The sequence below is a fragment of the Pan paniscus genome, chromosome 1 (genome assembly GCF_029289425.2).
Source record: "Pan paniscus chromosome 1, NHGRI_mPanPan1-v2.0_pri, whole genome shotgun sequence".
Classification (NCBI taxonomy): Eukaryota; Metazoa; Chordata; class Mammalia; order Primates; family Hominidae; genus Pan; species Pan paniscus.
In genome coordinates, this window is record NC_073249.2 from 76,243,009 (window position 1) to 76,258,826 (window position 15,818).

Sequence of the window (15,818 nt, forward strand, 5' to 3'; positions counted from 1 at the left end):
ATCCCCAGTGTGATAGTATTTGGATGTAGGGCCTTTGGGAGGTAATTATTAGGTCATGAGGGTGGAGCCTTCGTGAATGGGATTAGTGACCTTATGAGACGTTGAGCGATGATCCCTCTCTTGGTCATGTGAGGATACAACAAGAAGGCAGCAAACTACAAACCACGAAGCAGGTCCTCGCCAGACAGGATTTACCAGTGCCTTGATCTTGGACTTCAGTCTCCAGAAATGTGAGAAATGTTTGTTGTTTAAGCCACCCAGTCTATAGTATTTTTGCTATAGCAGCCCAAGCAGACTAAGACATCGTAAATGGGACACCCTTTTCTAAACCTGGCACTTACTAGTAGAGTATAATCAAAGTCTGAGAGAGTATTAGTTCAGAGCAGCAAAAAGCACAGATGTACCATTATCTTTGAGGTTCACATTCCTACACCCAGCAATCCCATTAAGGAATTAGGTTAAGAGAACTCTTTATACCAGGGATCATAACATCATGGGACTGTAGGATCCAAGCAAGTAACATGAAGGAGCAAAGTGGACCAAGATATGTGGTGACATCACACGTTCTTCAGCTGTTCCTCCATTTTCATTATATAAAATCTTATGTATCTGTCTTTGGAATAAATTACTCATGCCAATCCTAGGAAGAAGGAAGCCTCTGCCCTTCAGGACATAAGTCTAAGCTGATACTTCAAAATATGACAACAGAATTCTCTGACCCAGTTTTAACAAAGGATTTTATTTTGTTCCCTAAAAAGTAAAATCTAGAAAATAGCAACCCACTGCAAGAAGAGTTCTATAATAAAACATTTTCAATCATTCTCTCTTCTCTTCACATGGTGTACTCTTTCATGTACACATCATCGGAAAACAGACTGATAAATGCAAACCCTGTGTGAAAGGCACATGGCACTAATATTGCTCACACCTGCTACACCTCCTTGGGAGCAAAGGGAAGCCTTTTCTGTAATCTCCCCATTTTGATAGAAACTTATCACAAATTTTTTTATAGCAAAATATTTAAAGGTCTCTTTCCCTGCTCTTCACTTATCTACTAGAAAGGTACAGAATTAAAAAGCTTTTTTTCCCCCAGCTGTGATCAAGACGTATTAAAAGAATATGAAAGAGCATCTGGGTTATTCTAGAAGTTCTGTGATCAAAACATATTAAAAAAAATTAAAGTGCATCTGGGTTATTCTAGAAGTTCCTGGCCTTTATACTTGGATATTTACAGAGGAAGTTGAACCTCAAGTTCTGCCACTCTTCAAAATGGGTGACAGGAGAGGATGTGATAGGACAGTTAAAAAAAATTGATAGTCATTCTCTGATGGAGTGAAGCAAGCTTTGTCAACCATCAACAAATATGACCTCATTGGTCACAAACCCTGCAGAGATCCAACAAGATTTGAGTTTTAAATACAGAACATATTTCAAACAGAACCAGTAGAGTGCTGATGTATGAATGGAATTGATTGCTGAAGGCAGAGAGTAAAGAATCTCAAGAAACTTTTAGTGCCATTTTCATTTAATAAGCCATTGGTATAGCAACCTAAAAACCTTGGCCATGATGACACCAGGATGTGTTTATGGAATTGCTGCAGGGAAACACAATTGGCAGCTGACATCCTCTGGCTCACAGCACCAACTTCTCCAAGAGACTTAAGGCTGGGGTGTGTAGCGGAGGTATTTCTTGCCAGATGGGAGCTCTTTGGTGAAGACTCCTTTCGGGAAAAGTTTTTTGGCTTCTTCTTCAGGGATGGTTGGAAGGACCATCACACTATCCCCATCCTATTGAAAGACATTGAGAATGGTGAAATTCAATCTCATAGTGAAGCTTCAAGGCCTTCAGGAATTAACTTTAGAAAAGTAGCTACAGGTGCTAATGAGACTAATCAAGTGTTCTTTACTCTCCCCTCTGTGAGGATTTTGTTTTCCAAGTTGATCTTTGGCACTTTTGGCAGGAAAGCAGTTCCCCCATCTTAACAAGAAACAGCCCTGTTTTAAACCCAGTAACAGCTGGCCACCACACTTTACATTTAATTCTGAGTATCATGGCCTGCAAGCCCTGTGTGATGGAATCCTGCCTCCTCTCGTCTCTTGTCCCTCACCCCACCTTCTGCAGCTTCTTCTCCAGGCATGCTAGCTTTCCTTGTATTCCTCCAACATGCCAAGCTCACTTGTAGGCCCAGTTTCTTGCACTAACTGCTCCTTCTGCCTATAGTGCTCGTCCCTCACAAGTATACATGCCTTGGTCACATCTTCTCCGTGTTTTTCTCCAAAGGTCCCTTCATAGACAGGCATTCCTTGACAGTCACTCTCCCACCCCGTGCTGTTATTCTCCCCATCTGTGCTTGATTCTTCCCTGTAGCACCTGTTATCACCACTTAATAAACTTGTTTACTGTTTGTCTCCACTCACTGGAATGGAAGTTCTATGAGGGCAAGGACTTTCTATTATTCACTGCTATCTCCTCAGTTCACTACTATCTGGGCTCAATAAGTACATAAATAAGTAATAATAAGTTAACTAGTGGATACAGAATTTAAGTGATTTGTCTGTCAGAAAAAACAAAACAAAACCTGCTATTCAGGTTAGCATTATTTTAAAAATGTAGCAATGTTAAGATACTCTTGTGATGTTATCCACGTCCTAAAGATGAAAAGTTTATGAACAAATTTTGGAGAATTCTAGCACAGGTTTAAAAGAATGAAGCTTAAGAGAAATGAAATACTTAATGACATTAATACACCAGTACTTTTACAGCCATGACTTAACGGAAATGGCCAATTAAGATTGTGCGATAAATATTTTGCCATCAGGGAAGGGTTAGATAAAAGTTTTTTTTTTTTTTTTAAACCTTCTATTGGGAAAAGGAATCATTCTGACCAATAATTTTTCCAAATTATCTAAAAGTTGGAAAGCCATATAGGGAGTTTGTGTTGTGTATAAAAGGTGTTATAAAGACCTTGAAAAGGGCCTCTCAGCAAATCTTGAACTCAGCCATGAGGAAAAATCCTCCCAGCGTACTTGCGTGCTAGAAACAGGTAACACAGACCTTGAAGTTGGCCATTTAGAGACTGGCCCTTCAGGCAAGTAGAGAAACTGCTTTTTAAAAACATCTTTACCTTCCAATCAACTGGGGTGGCAACCCTTTTTTCTGCTGTCAGCTGGAGAGAGATGACTACCCTGAGAATCTCATCAAAGTTCCTGCCAGTGGTAGCTGGGTAGAGGATAGACAGCTTCAGCTTCTTATCAGGACCAAAAACAAACACCTGTAAAGCACAGAGGGGCATAAATAGGAAGAGTTTTTTGAGTGTTATTAAAGCCACTTAGAAAGCTCTGCAGTCATTAATAATGTTCAAGGGTATAAAAACAAGACAAAAACAAAGCATCTAGAAGGATACACCAACTGCTAATGTGGATGGCTAGAATACAGATAATTTTCTTCTCCCTGTTATTTTCTAAACGTAGAAGGGAATTCTATTTGGTTCTGGCTTTCCCAGTAAGAAAAACTGATATGCAAATTTAATCAAGGGAAAGGCTGTGTCAATTGGGGATGACTATCATAAAAATAATACTAATGGGAGTTGATATTGTTCCTTGAATAGTTGTGCATTTATTCAGATGAGGGATTGGGTTTGTTTTCTAGTGGGCGGAGGACAGAACAAATAAAAAATTAAAACAGAGCTGCCTTATGAAGAAGGATATGGCCCATCACTTTAAAGACAGGGCAGTCAGGAGAGCAGTCAGGAGAGCTATGAAAAGGTTTCTCAATTCTGGAAGACATTTTAGGATAAACAACTTTTTTTTTGTAGATTTCCATGAACTATGAATAAAGCGGTTGAAAAATTTAGCTGAAAATTGCATCAGCATTACAGATAATCAGTGATATTGTCGCCAATACACAGTTATTTCATAATTGTAGATATTCCCCTATCTCCTCTAGCTGGTACCAGCATTTACACGGACATACAGCCTGATCAGTTATGCTAACTACAAAATGAATTTGTATGACCTACCACACGAGCTGTCACAGGCATGCCCTTTTCATCCTTCTCTGCTGGATCCAGCATGCCCAACAGGATGGCAAGCTCCCGATTCCTATCATCGATGATGGGAAAAGGTAACTTTTCTGTGGGCTCTTCACAATTGTAGGCATTGATATCCTGAAACACAAGTAAAAGGGGAAAGAAGAATCTAAACCCAACACGTGCTCTGAATTTCATCAGTTAACAGCCATCACCTTGCAAGACAGGAAAGAGGACCAAATCACAGTAATTTTCTTTAAGCAATTTTAATTTTAAAAAGTGAGTAGATGAACACTCTTCATTCCAATTATTGCCAGGAATAACAGCAGAGTACAGTACTTAGGTTGTAATCATGGACCAAAGCTGTTTTCATGCCCAGTTCTCTTAAATTCAGCATGCTTTTACTGCTATGAGAAAATAGCAGCAACCCCTTTAAAATTGCAATAATTTAGTTAGATCCAAATACAAGGTACCTCTGGGTACCCAAATACTGTAAAAATCATCAGATAACAATAGGTTTGTTAAATCCATCACATCTAGAAATAATGCCATATGTAAAGAAAATCTTATAGATCTGGTCCCTACCTCAAAAGCATCCTGACTCAGATGCTAAGTTACAAGACAAATAAGAAATGACCAAAAAAAAAAAAAAACAAATCACAAAACAAAGCAAACACAAGAATGGAGAGTTGAATATATACTTGAAGGACAAGTCAAAAATAAATGGGTGAAAAGGCAGAAGTAAACCTAAACTAGGGTGAAATTCAAAGAGAAAACAAAGCATTTCAAGTCTGAACTAAAGAAAAATGATACACCTCCCTCCTTCCCTAGTAAAACTTTATTCATCCATTTATTTCTACTTTTCCTATCCCTGGAAGCTTTTGGAGAAAAAAAAAATCTAGTTTTGTTATTTGATTAAGCATTGATATAGCACTTAAGGTGGGCTAAGCATTATGGTAAATACATGTGGAATACAGATGAGTAAGACACGGCTCCTCCCTTCAAAGGAACTTCTCATTTGGTTAGAGATGATTCCAGTATGAAGCAGCAGCAAATGCAAGACTAATGTTAAATGGTGGATGGTAAATACTGAAGTATATGAACACTCCCATTTGTAGGACTCCAAAAGTTACAAAAGGCTTCAAGAAAAGAACAGGACTTCTATCTAGGCCCTTGAAGGATGGGTAAGATTTTTCACAGAGAAAAGAAAGGCATTCTAGGAATCAGGAACTATATATATATATGCACACACATATATATATGTGTATATATATTATATACGTGTGTATATGTATATATATGTATATGTGTGTGTATATGTGTGTATGTGTGTGTGTGTGTGTATATATATATATATATTTTTTTTTTTTTTTTTTTTTTTGAGACAGAGTCTTGCTGTCGCCCAGGCTGGAGTGCACTGGTGCGATCTTGGCTCACCGCAACCTTGGCTCACTGCAACCTCCGCCTCCCAGGTTCAAGCAATTCTCTGCCTCAGCCTCCTGAATAGCTGGGATTACAGGCGCCTGCCACCACATTGGCTAATTTTTTTTTGTACTTTTTAATAGAAAAGGGGTTTCGCCATCTTGGCCAGGCTGGCCTTGAACTCCTAACCTTGTGATCCACCTGCCTCAGCCTCCCAGAGTGCTGGGATTACAGGCGAGAGCCACCGTGCCCAGCCAGGAACGATATTAATGAAACATGTGGGCAACTCTGTACATAAACTATTGATAGGAGAGTGAGGAACTTAGTTGGATAGAGTTTAGCAAGTAATGGAAAAGAGGATTTAAAATTGGAATAACGTCTATTGTGTGTAGGCTTGAAAGTAAAACAGGGGCTTGATGGCATAGCAGATACAAAACCATTGTGGATTTCTCAACAGAGATGTGACAAATGTGGCATTAATGAGCTCTGAAGTGGATAACAACAAATTCTTTTTATTTATTTATTTTTTTGAGGTGGAGTCTCTGTTGCCCAGGCTGGAGTGCAGTGGCGCGATCTCAGCTCACTGCAGCCTCCACCTCTCGGGTTCAAGCCATTCTCCTGCCTCAGGCTCCCGGATGACAACAAATTGTAACATTCCTTCATTTTATTATCTTAACTTTCTGTTGTCATTGGCTGCTTATGAAGTCACCAGAGCTAAATAATAATTAATATAGTCTCATGCTAGAGGCAGATTATTATATAATCAGTTGTTTGTCAAAGTTGCGGCACTGCTTCTGATAGTTCAGACTTTTTTCCTATTCAATGTAATTACAATTCTGAAAACTTCTAAGGCAGAAGCTCAGCAGGTAAAATAAACCTGAGTATGCGTCTGTCCTTTAAAAGGTATTATACAATGGGCTATAACCGCTTCCTTTGGCAATATGTCACTTTAATTATTGCTGTGCACTAATTCTCTACTCTGCCACTTGCATCATGGGCATTAGATTACACCCATGAACACCAAAGAACCTATCCTAAATTATTTGGCTTTATTCTATCCTAAATTAGGCTAAATCCTACTCTGTATCATCTTGCATTAAAAAGAACATTGATTTGAGGTTGAAATCTCATTGCCATTGGGCAGTCTTGGGCAAGTCCCTCCAACTCTGTGAGTGAAAAAAGTATGTTCAACTGCAAAAATGAAAATGAAAAATGATAGCAAAAACTACAGTTACCACTCACTGAGAAGTGTAAGGAATGAAAAAAAATTCTACTTCAAGACAGATAACTGCCCTTCTTTTTTCTCCTACACGATTCTTCTAGTCTCAGGTATTTAGGATTAACTGGCATTAACTGCTATAGGATGCAGCCACAGACCCCTAACTCACAAGTCAATACATCTTTCATTGAACTGCACGTTTGACATAGTTTCTAGTATACAACCCTCAAAAAGTAGTTATCATTATTACTTAACAGCACAGTGCAGTCAAGTTCTTAAAATGTTTTCAAGGTAAATTCAGACCACCAAATTTACTGTTCAAGTAAATTCTTTTGCCAGAAGTAGGTATTTCCTTCAGTTAATTCATTCAACAAATATTGACTGATCGCCTAGGATATACTGAGTAGTGAGCATTGTTCCAGCAGTGCACTAAACAGGAGTCTCTGTTCCTGCTGAGTTTACACTCTACTAGGAAGAAACAAACAAACTAAATAGGTAGTATGCAGAGTGCTGAGGAGAAGGGGATGGTGAACGTGAAAAGGAGTTATAATTTTAGATAATGAGGACAAGAAAGGCTTTGATGAAATGTCCTGTGAGTTGAGACCCAAAAGAGGTGAGGGTAAGTCACACAGATCCCTGGGAAGTGAGTCTTCCATCTATGATACAGGACATATTTTGAAGGTAGAGCTGACAAGTTTGAGGATAAATCAGATGTATGACGTGAAAAAACATGAAGAATTCAGAATGGCTCCTGGATTTGGGGTGTGAACAACTATAAAAATGTAGTTGCCATTAGCTTAGATGAGTAAAACTCTGGATCTAAGAATGAGGCCTAGTTAGACATGCTAGGTTTGAGATGACTGGACATCCCAGGAGAGATGCTAGGTAGGCAGTGGTTAAATGAACCTGGAAGAGTCTGGCATAGAGATGAAAATTTGAGAATCACAGCACATAGATGGTATTTAAAGGTGAGTGGATGAGCTCACCAAGGGAAAGAGTGCAGACAGAAAAGAGAGGAGGTCCAAGAAATAAGTTCAGGGTAACTTCAGCATAAATTAGGAGTTGGGAGATGAAGAATCAGTGAGCAGGAACAGCTAGAATGTGGTGTCCTGGAAGTCAAGAAAGGAAAAAGTTTCAGGAGGTACAGTGATCACCTGGGTTGAATGCTGCTGGCAGGCCAAGAGGAGGGCTGAGAATTGACTGACCAATGGATTTAGCAATGTGATCACTGTGTGGTTCAATTGAAATTTTCAAATAATTAGTGAACTCTGAACCTAAGGCTTACTTGTACCTTAACCTCAAAACCAAGTACTCCATAATTTATAACTTGACCTATAATCTCAGGCTCAAAGCACATGCCAATTGATACTAACCTTGCTCCAGGCAAGATGGTCCTCAACACTGTCTATTGAAAGGGCAATCAACTTAACATTCCTCTTGGCAAATTCTGGTGCCAGCTTTGCAGCTCTGCCAAGCTCTGTGGTGCACACTGGGGTAAAGTCCCGAGGGTGGGAGAAGAGAATGCCCCATCTGAAAGGAAGAAAAACAAGGTCACAATTGAATTAAGAGTTATCACCAACATCACAGAGAATGAAAAGTCACAACTTCTGGATCAAAAACAGGCTTTCTTTTTTAAATGAATGCTTATGATGATATTTACTTTTAAGCTTTTCTGTTGAGGAGTGCTTTTCAATCTACTTACCTCCAGAGAAGCCTATGCTTATAGCCCAATTCAATCAAAGACAGGAAATTCAAGATGACACATATTTAAAAAGACTAATGTTAAGGTGTTGCCTCCTTTAATAATTATGGTGCCACCCTGACTCCTTTTTGGCTAATACAATCTGTGCTATTCAAGCCAAGTAGTTCACTGAAAACACTTAATTATTTCTTCTTATCCTTTTCTACATTTTTTTCTAGCATAGACCCTGACATTCAGCTCCAATAATGGATGTCCCAGTATGCCCTGAATCCAAATAAATGCCTGACTGTAATAATAAACAAATTATGTAATCTGAAATAAATAGGTTTCTATCTTCTATTTATATGTAAAAATTAAAGTTGACACTTGGCTTCTTTGAAGCAAGTGGATATAAAATCTTTTGTAAAACCACTTTACTGATCTAACCTGCCAAACATGACACCCAATATTTATACTCTGACAAAACAATAGCACCTTCACAGTTTTACCTATCTCTTCATTTGCAGTTTCTTTTTCTTCTTTCTTCAGACCAAGCAGGTAGAATTTTGATAGCCTGCAATGTAGATTTCTACAACAGCAAATTCTTAGGTAAATACTAATATCTAAGTCATCATTGTCTAAGATTTTATAATTTTGAGCACATTTCAAGCTGTCACGAAGAAAGCTGAAGTACCATTTCCTTCTTCTTGGCAACAGAAACTACTCTTTCAACTGAAAAGGAAAATTTAACACTCAGTTCTCCACATCCCCATCAACTTAAACCATCCTAAACCAGATGATTTAGGCAGGATCCTAAACTAGTAGATAACTAAATCTAGCCTAGATGCCAAGTTGACCTTTCCGAAGTTTCCCTGAGCACAGAGAACAAGCAAAGACAAGGGCACCTCCTTCCTACTTACGGCTGCCACTCAACTCCCAAGGTTTCAAGAAGGAAAAAGATCTTCTTACAAAAAGGATGGAGGGCCCTATGGCAAGACTGGGAAGAAAGTTAGTATTTTTTTTTAAGATTGTGGAGGTGTGCACTATGTTCACTTTACTATGAAGGGCAAAAGGAAGAACATAGAGTATATCTTTTGAAGTAGATAATATCACTATGAGTAAAATCTAGGCCTTAGATTCTATGGAAAACGATCTATTTAATGGTTAGATGAGACTTAACAGAAGGTCTCCAGAAGTTGAGAAGAAATGGAACAGGGCGTTTCCTCCTCTATCGTTAAAAGGAGGATAAATTAGAAAAGTTAGGAGTTCTTTTTCCATTGTGAGTCCATAAAGACTGTTTTGCTGAATCATGCAAAAGGAACTGGTTTTAAGTCAGTTCACGTCCTTCCCTCCCTCAGAAGTGAAACTCCAGTTTACCTCATGGCTACAAATACGATAAACTCCAAGAATGTCTTACCTTGGCCTTCCTTCCCCTCCAAGTCTTCCTACTGCTGTACTTAAGAGTAATTCAGTGACATTCTCCCATTTTCTTACCCATTTTCAAAAGACAAAAGGTTTCCTCCTTCAAGAGAATGGTTCCCACTTACTAAGCCCCAGAAGACCCCTGGAAAACACATATTTTGCTTAGTGAAGATGTGCTATGAAGAAGCTGCTTCTACCACTTAAAGAAACAGCGATAAGGTCCAGTAAACTCAAGCACCCAAACTCTTTAGTTGTTTACAATGATCAGGGGTAAGGTAGAGAGATACATTTTAATTTTTTCTTCTCAAAAATACCTGAATCAAAAATTGACAGTCTGATTTGGGATCATATACAGAATAGAAAATTGGAAAAATCAGGCAAAAATCCATGTGTCATAAACCTATAAAAGGCTCAAACTTCTCTTCCCGGTAAGGTAGGGAATACTATGCCTGATCCTAGGCAGACTTGTATATTAGTTAATAAATGCAGATATTTCTATCGTGTTCCTAACTATGGCTCCCTGATAAAGTACCACTTTTGATCAAATCTAGATGGATCTAGAGGCCAATAAACATTAACAAAACCCCAAAAAAGTATGGTTAGCTTAAAAAGTGACAGCATTTATAATTGTTGGCACAGTAAATACGTTTTATGCTAATATTTAATCTATACAAGCTAAGAGTTCTGGAAATAGTTTATGTTTCATGGGGATGGGGGATGAGGGCTGCAGGTAGAAATGGGAAGGAACACAACTCTAAAAATCCCAAGGATTGCTGGAGAAATATTACTACCTAGATCCTAAGTATAAGAATGGCCATAAGCTGTATTTCTAAAGTATTTTTCTGCATTCAAGGTTTGAATATTCCATTTCTCAACCTTTTTATGGCCTAGTCCTATCTTTCACAAAGCTTAACTTTTCCCTATTCAGTGGCTGGAAAAGGGACTTAAGAGGTTATAAAGGGTTGGATAGGCATATGATGTGTAAGAATCTCTCCCTGGTTCTCTGCACAGCCCTGTCCAATCACTGATTAATTTCATAAGCCTGTCTCCCTGGATACTGTATATAAAAAGGATATAATCTGGGGAAGAACTGTCGTCAAGCCTTGGAGCCCCACAGTGTAGTGGGACCACTAGTACTCCAGAACCATAATATAACTAGACATGCCTGGAATGCTTCTGATGAAAACTAAGCAACTTCCAGTTTGCTGATTCAGGAGCTGTTAAAAAAAAAAAAAGGGCAACACCGATTTACTACTCCTATCCATAATGGTAAAACTGCCAAGTCAGATCACAGGTCATCAATTTGGCTATCATCAGCAAGCTCATGTGCTAGAAGCAAGGTAGAAAGCGGAGGGGACAGTGAGGGGCAAGCCACTGGGAAACAAGAGAGTATCAAAGTTGGGGAGTACACGTGTCCTGGAGCCTGGAACGGCCATCACTAGCAAGAATAGGCCACTCCAGCGGAACAGCGTCAGAATGTCCTTCCCTCCAAGTGTTGCAAGTTCTGGAATCTCTGAAGGCACACCTACGCAGAGTGTTCTTGGCTCTTCCTAAAGCTGTTATCAAATCATATCTTGGCCATTGGAGGCGGCTCTGGACAAAAAGTCTTTCGGCCACCTACTTGGCAGCTAGTGGTTTTAAATTTCACATTTTGTGCCCAGAAGCCTGCAAATACCACTGCACCCTCAGATGATACGTTGGCCTTCCTGTAACCTATAGCCAGCAGCTGTGTCCTCCGACTTTGGCTTTAGACACCCATCCTCCCCAGGGAGCAAATTCCAGAACGGAGGGTGGGAGGGCGGTGCGACCCTGGGCACTAGTCCGGGGAAGTGATCGTCAATGCCGCCCCGCCCCTGCGCCCTCGGCCTGACCACGCTACCTGCACAGTTTACTAAGAAGAGTTAAACGGACAACAAACCCTCCCGCGGGCGGTGAGTTTCCAGAACCCGCAGAACCCAATTTTATCCTCCCCACCCCCCACCTTGGCGTGGCCTTGCCCAGCCACGCCGGAGGCGGGGAAGCCAGGAGGGATCAAGTGGCCCGCGCAGGGCAGGCCGAACGGGTGCCAGCTCCCAGCAGCGCAGCCGACGCTGAGCAGAGGCCACACGGCCTGGCGCGCGCGGGAACCGGTGCGGGGGAAGGGGCGGGCGGCGCAGGGGGCTGAGCGGCCGGGAGGACGGAAGGGAGAAGAAACAGGGAAGGAACCTCCGAGTCCGGCGCAACCGAGGCCAGGACAGGGCTACGCGGTGGCCACTTACGAGTCTCCCAGAAAGTCGTGGAAACGGATGCGGCCGACGGTGGTATTGGCCTCAAAGTTGGGAGCCACGTCCCCGAGAAGCAGACCTCCGGGCATGGCGACGGTGATGAGGGGGCGCCGCTGGGACAGCAAGCAACCGGGTGATTCTGGCGAAGAAGCAGCCGGTCCCAGCGCGCGGAGGAATAAACGAAGGCGCGAGGGGCGGGGACTGGGGCGGCGGGGGCGGGGCCGTGGGAGGCCGGCCGCTGGGGGCCGGGCCGCGGGGGCTGGGCGCGGGGCGGGGCTGGGCTGGGCGCGGGGCGGGGCTGGGCTGGGCGCGGGGCGGGGCTGGGCTGGGCGCGGGGCGGGGCTGGGCTGGGCGCGGGGCGGGGCTGGGCTGGGCGCGGGGCGGGGCTGGGCTGGGCCGGGACGCGGCGCGAGGTGGACTACCGCGGTCGCTGTTGGTGGCGCCGCCGGGCCTGCGACTAGGTGGCATCCTTCAGACACTATAGGCCGTCTCTGCACACGTGATGCGGGGCTCGGTCACGTTGCCCCCTGGAAGCTTGAGGATGCGCCAGGTTTGACTCTGCAGGGCGTGCGCGCTTTGGGGGTGGAAGGAAGAGGAACGCGGCAGGAAGGCGATCCCCAAGGTGGAGAATCGCCTGGGCGCGCAGGCTGCGGCGGCTTCGCACAGCCGCCCTGGGCGCTGCACGGGTCCGCGCGCACCCTCCTGCGCACCCACTCGCGGCCAGCTCCCTACAGAGGAGTGGAGTGACTGCTCGACTACCACCCCTCTTTTAGTGTGAGCGTCTGGAGTCCTGACCGCCCCAGCCAGCCCAGCCACGATGAACTGTCTAAGAGGATGTGGCAAGACCCAGAAGTGTGGGTGACCTTATGTCAGAGGAAGTGGCTTTCTTATTGCAGCAAAAATTCCCGTACCAATGTCAGTGCTAGGGTAATGTAACTAAACTTTTATTTATTTTTATTCTGCCCTCCCCTTTCTGTTTGTTATGAACCATAAAATATTCAACACAATTATCTTGAAATCGAAATATAAAATTTAAAACATACTCTTTGAGACCTACTGTGTGCAGGTCAACTCTGTCACCCAGGGAGGTGGGCGGCTTAGATTCATTTATTTGCTATGAGCCAAGTACAAGGTAGATAAGATGCCTGTCCTCTTGGAGCTTTCCTTCTTGTGAAGGGAAACCGGTGACAGACAATAAACACACAAACAAAAATATGTTAGACAGCAATCAGTCGTATTCAGAGAACTAAAATAGGGTTATGTGCCTAGAGGGTGACTGGGGGGCTGCTTTGGTTTGGGTGGTCTGGTCTGGGAAAGCCACCAGGATAATGTAGGTAAACTAGTCAGCTCACGGTAGGTGCTCTGGAAATGGTAGCTATTGTTTGAATGATGATACTGGCTCATGCAGTAGCTCTTGCTTTGCCTGCTGTGTGCTGGACACTGTGCCAGGCCATACAGTGGAGAAACACAGTCCCTGCTGTTACAGGGAAGGCATATTTATATGCAATTATAATAAAATGTAGGGTAAATTCTGATGGGGGAAGGTGTAAATGATTGGAGTTCAGAGATGAGAAAAATCCTCTGGATGGCGCTGGCAGGTTTAAGGCAGGGGCATGGCAGTGTTGAGAGTAGTGACTCACATACTGTGATTTGCGTTTTCATCACAGTGATGTGTTGGTGCGTGCATGCTAATCATATTTACCCAGTTCTTCAGTGACCCAGGACTTGCAGTAAGATTACTGGTAAAAATTTCTAGCCACTCCGAAAACCGTTTAAAGCTAATGTAATTTAATCTCTAATTTGGCTCCAAGTTTTAACAGCTCCTTGTTTTAACTCCCTTTGTAGGGAAGAAAGAGAATAATTGGGAAAGAAGAGTAGTTTGGCCTAAGGCACTGTTAACAATGTGTTGTGGAAATCAGCTAGAAAACACAATACTCTATAAATATGGAGAATGAATACAGAAACAGATTATTGATGTCTGTCAAAGGCATAATTATATTATTGTCTGTTGTAAATTAAGCAAATATAATAAAATACTCATTAGAATTTACGGTGCCAGAAGCTGTACACTGGCAATGCTTCTGCACTCTGTGAACTTGTTTGCTTTAGACTTTGGAGCATTTTAAATTGTCTTGAATTAGCTGTCCACTGAAGGGGGCCAGCCCCTCCACACCTGTGGGTGTTTCTCGTCAGGTGGGATGAGAGACTGAGAAAAGAAATAAGACACAGAGATGAAGTATAGAGAAAGAACAGTGGGCCCAGGGGACCGGCGCTTAGCATACGGAGGACCCATGCCGGCACTGATCTCTGAGTTCCCTCAGTATTTACTGATCACTATCTCTACTATCTCTGTGAGGGGGATGTGGCAGGACTGTAGGATAATGGTGGGGAGAGGGTCAGCAGGAAAACATGTGAGCAAAGGTCTCTGTGTCGTAAATAAGTTTAAGGAAAGGTTCTATGCCTCGATGTGCATATAGGCCAGATTTATGTTTGACTTTACACAAACATCTCAGTGCAGTAAAGAGCAGTATTGCCTCCAGCATGTCTCACCTCCAGCCATAAGGCGGTTTTTTCCTATCTCAGTAAATAGAATGTACGTCTGGTTTTACACCGAGACATTCCACTCCCAGGGATGAGCAGGAGTCAGATGCCGTCCTCTTATCTCAACTGCAAAGAGGCCTTCCTCTTTCACTAATCCTCCTCAGCACAGACCCTTTACTGGTGTCGGGCTGGGAGACGGTCAGGTCTTTACCTTCCCACGAGGCCGTATCTCAGGCTGTCTCAGTGGGGAGAAACCTTGGACAATACCCAGGCTTTCTTGGGCAGAGGTCCTTGCGGCCTTCCGCAGTGCATTGTGTCCCTGGGTACTCGAGACTGGAAAATGGCGATGACTTTTACCAAGCATACTGCCTGCAAACACATTTTTAACAAAGCACACCCTGCGTAGCCCTAAATCCATTAAACCTTGAGTCAACACAACACATGTTTCTGCCAGCACAGGGTTGGGGCTAGGGTTACAGATTAACAGCATCTAAAGGCAGAAGAATTTTTCTTAGTTCAGAACAAAATGGAGTTTCTTATGTCTTCTTCTTTCTACATAGACAACAGTAACAGTCTGATCTCTCTTTCTTTCGTCCACATCAGCATTTTTAAAACATGATTTTTCATAAAAATATCTGGATTTTTGTCTCCTGAAAGGTCAGAAGATCTAGCAACACAGCAACACCAGGCCCATGTTCCATCTGGCAAACAGTGGCTGCTGAGTAGCCTTTTAGAGGGCGTATGTTCTCTGTTACTCAGAAGGTCCTCTGCCAGTTATTAACATTAGAGTAGAATTGGGAGGAAAAAGAAATAGTTCTTGCATTCTTATATGTCAAAACTGTGCAAATGAAAGCTTAACTAAGGGCTGTATATTTCAAGAAAAAAATGATCATGTTTCTTTGTGAAAGTAGAGAATGTTCCATGAACTTAATATGCAAACAAAGTCAGAAGAACGCTGTTCTGCCTGGCCTTTGTAGGTAATTGAGTTTAACATCTGACTTATACCAAAGGTAGGTGCTCTGTGGACTGGGCCCCATTCCAGAGGGGAAATTCTAAAGCTATTTTCCTGAGGGTTAGTGAGATGTATAATGGGAAAGGAGGAGGGGAGGAAGGACAGAGGAGACATTCCAGGGAAAGACCGGAGTGTGGAAAAGGGAGAGCTTGACTAAGAAAGGATTTACTTTCCTTAGAGAGAGGGTGGAGGCTCTCATATCAGAAAAAATGTTTTCATATAGCTATAA

At 42.5% G+C, this 15,818-nt stretch overlaps 2 protein-coding genes across 8 annotated transcripts in view; one reads left to right on the plus strand and one right to left on the minus strand.

Annotated features, from left to right (window-relative positions):
• Positions 1-718: 718 nt before the first annotated feature.
• PRDX6 (peroxiredoxin 6) lies at positions 719-12,297 on the minus strand. The gene is made up of 5 exons (XM_034940815.2): positions 12,031-12,297; positions 8,043-8,199; positions 4,020-4,166; positions 3,126-3,272; positions 719-1,788 (listed from the first exon to the last, which is right to left on the minus strand). The coding sequence occupies exons 1-5, from the start codon at positions 12,123-12,125 to the stop codon at positions 1,660-1,662; spliced, it is 675 nt and encodes a 224-aa protein (XP_034796706.1). The 5' UTR covers positions 12,126-12,297; the 3' UTR covers positions 719-1,659.
• A 127-nt stretch (positions 12,298-12,424) lies between these two features.
• TNFSF4 (TNF superfamily member 4) overlaps positions 12,425-15,818 on the plus strand; it is a 304,021-nt gene continuing 300,627 nt past the window's right edge. For 5 of the 7 annotated variants that reach the window (XR_010112015.1, XR_008625165.3, XR_008625169.2 and 2 more), the window contains exon 1: positions 12,425-12,963. Coding sequence is in view for 1 of the 7 variants with exons in the window: in XM_008978314.5 (XP_008976562.1) it covers positions 12,871-12,963 (93 nt within the window). In the remaining 6 variants the exon portion in view is untranslated. The remainder of the gene's footprint in view (positions 12,964-15,818) is intronic. The other 2 variants (XM_008978314.5, XM_063603878.1) reach the window with 2 other exon arrangements.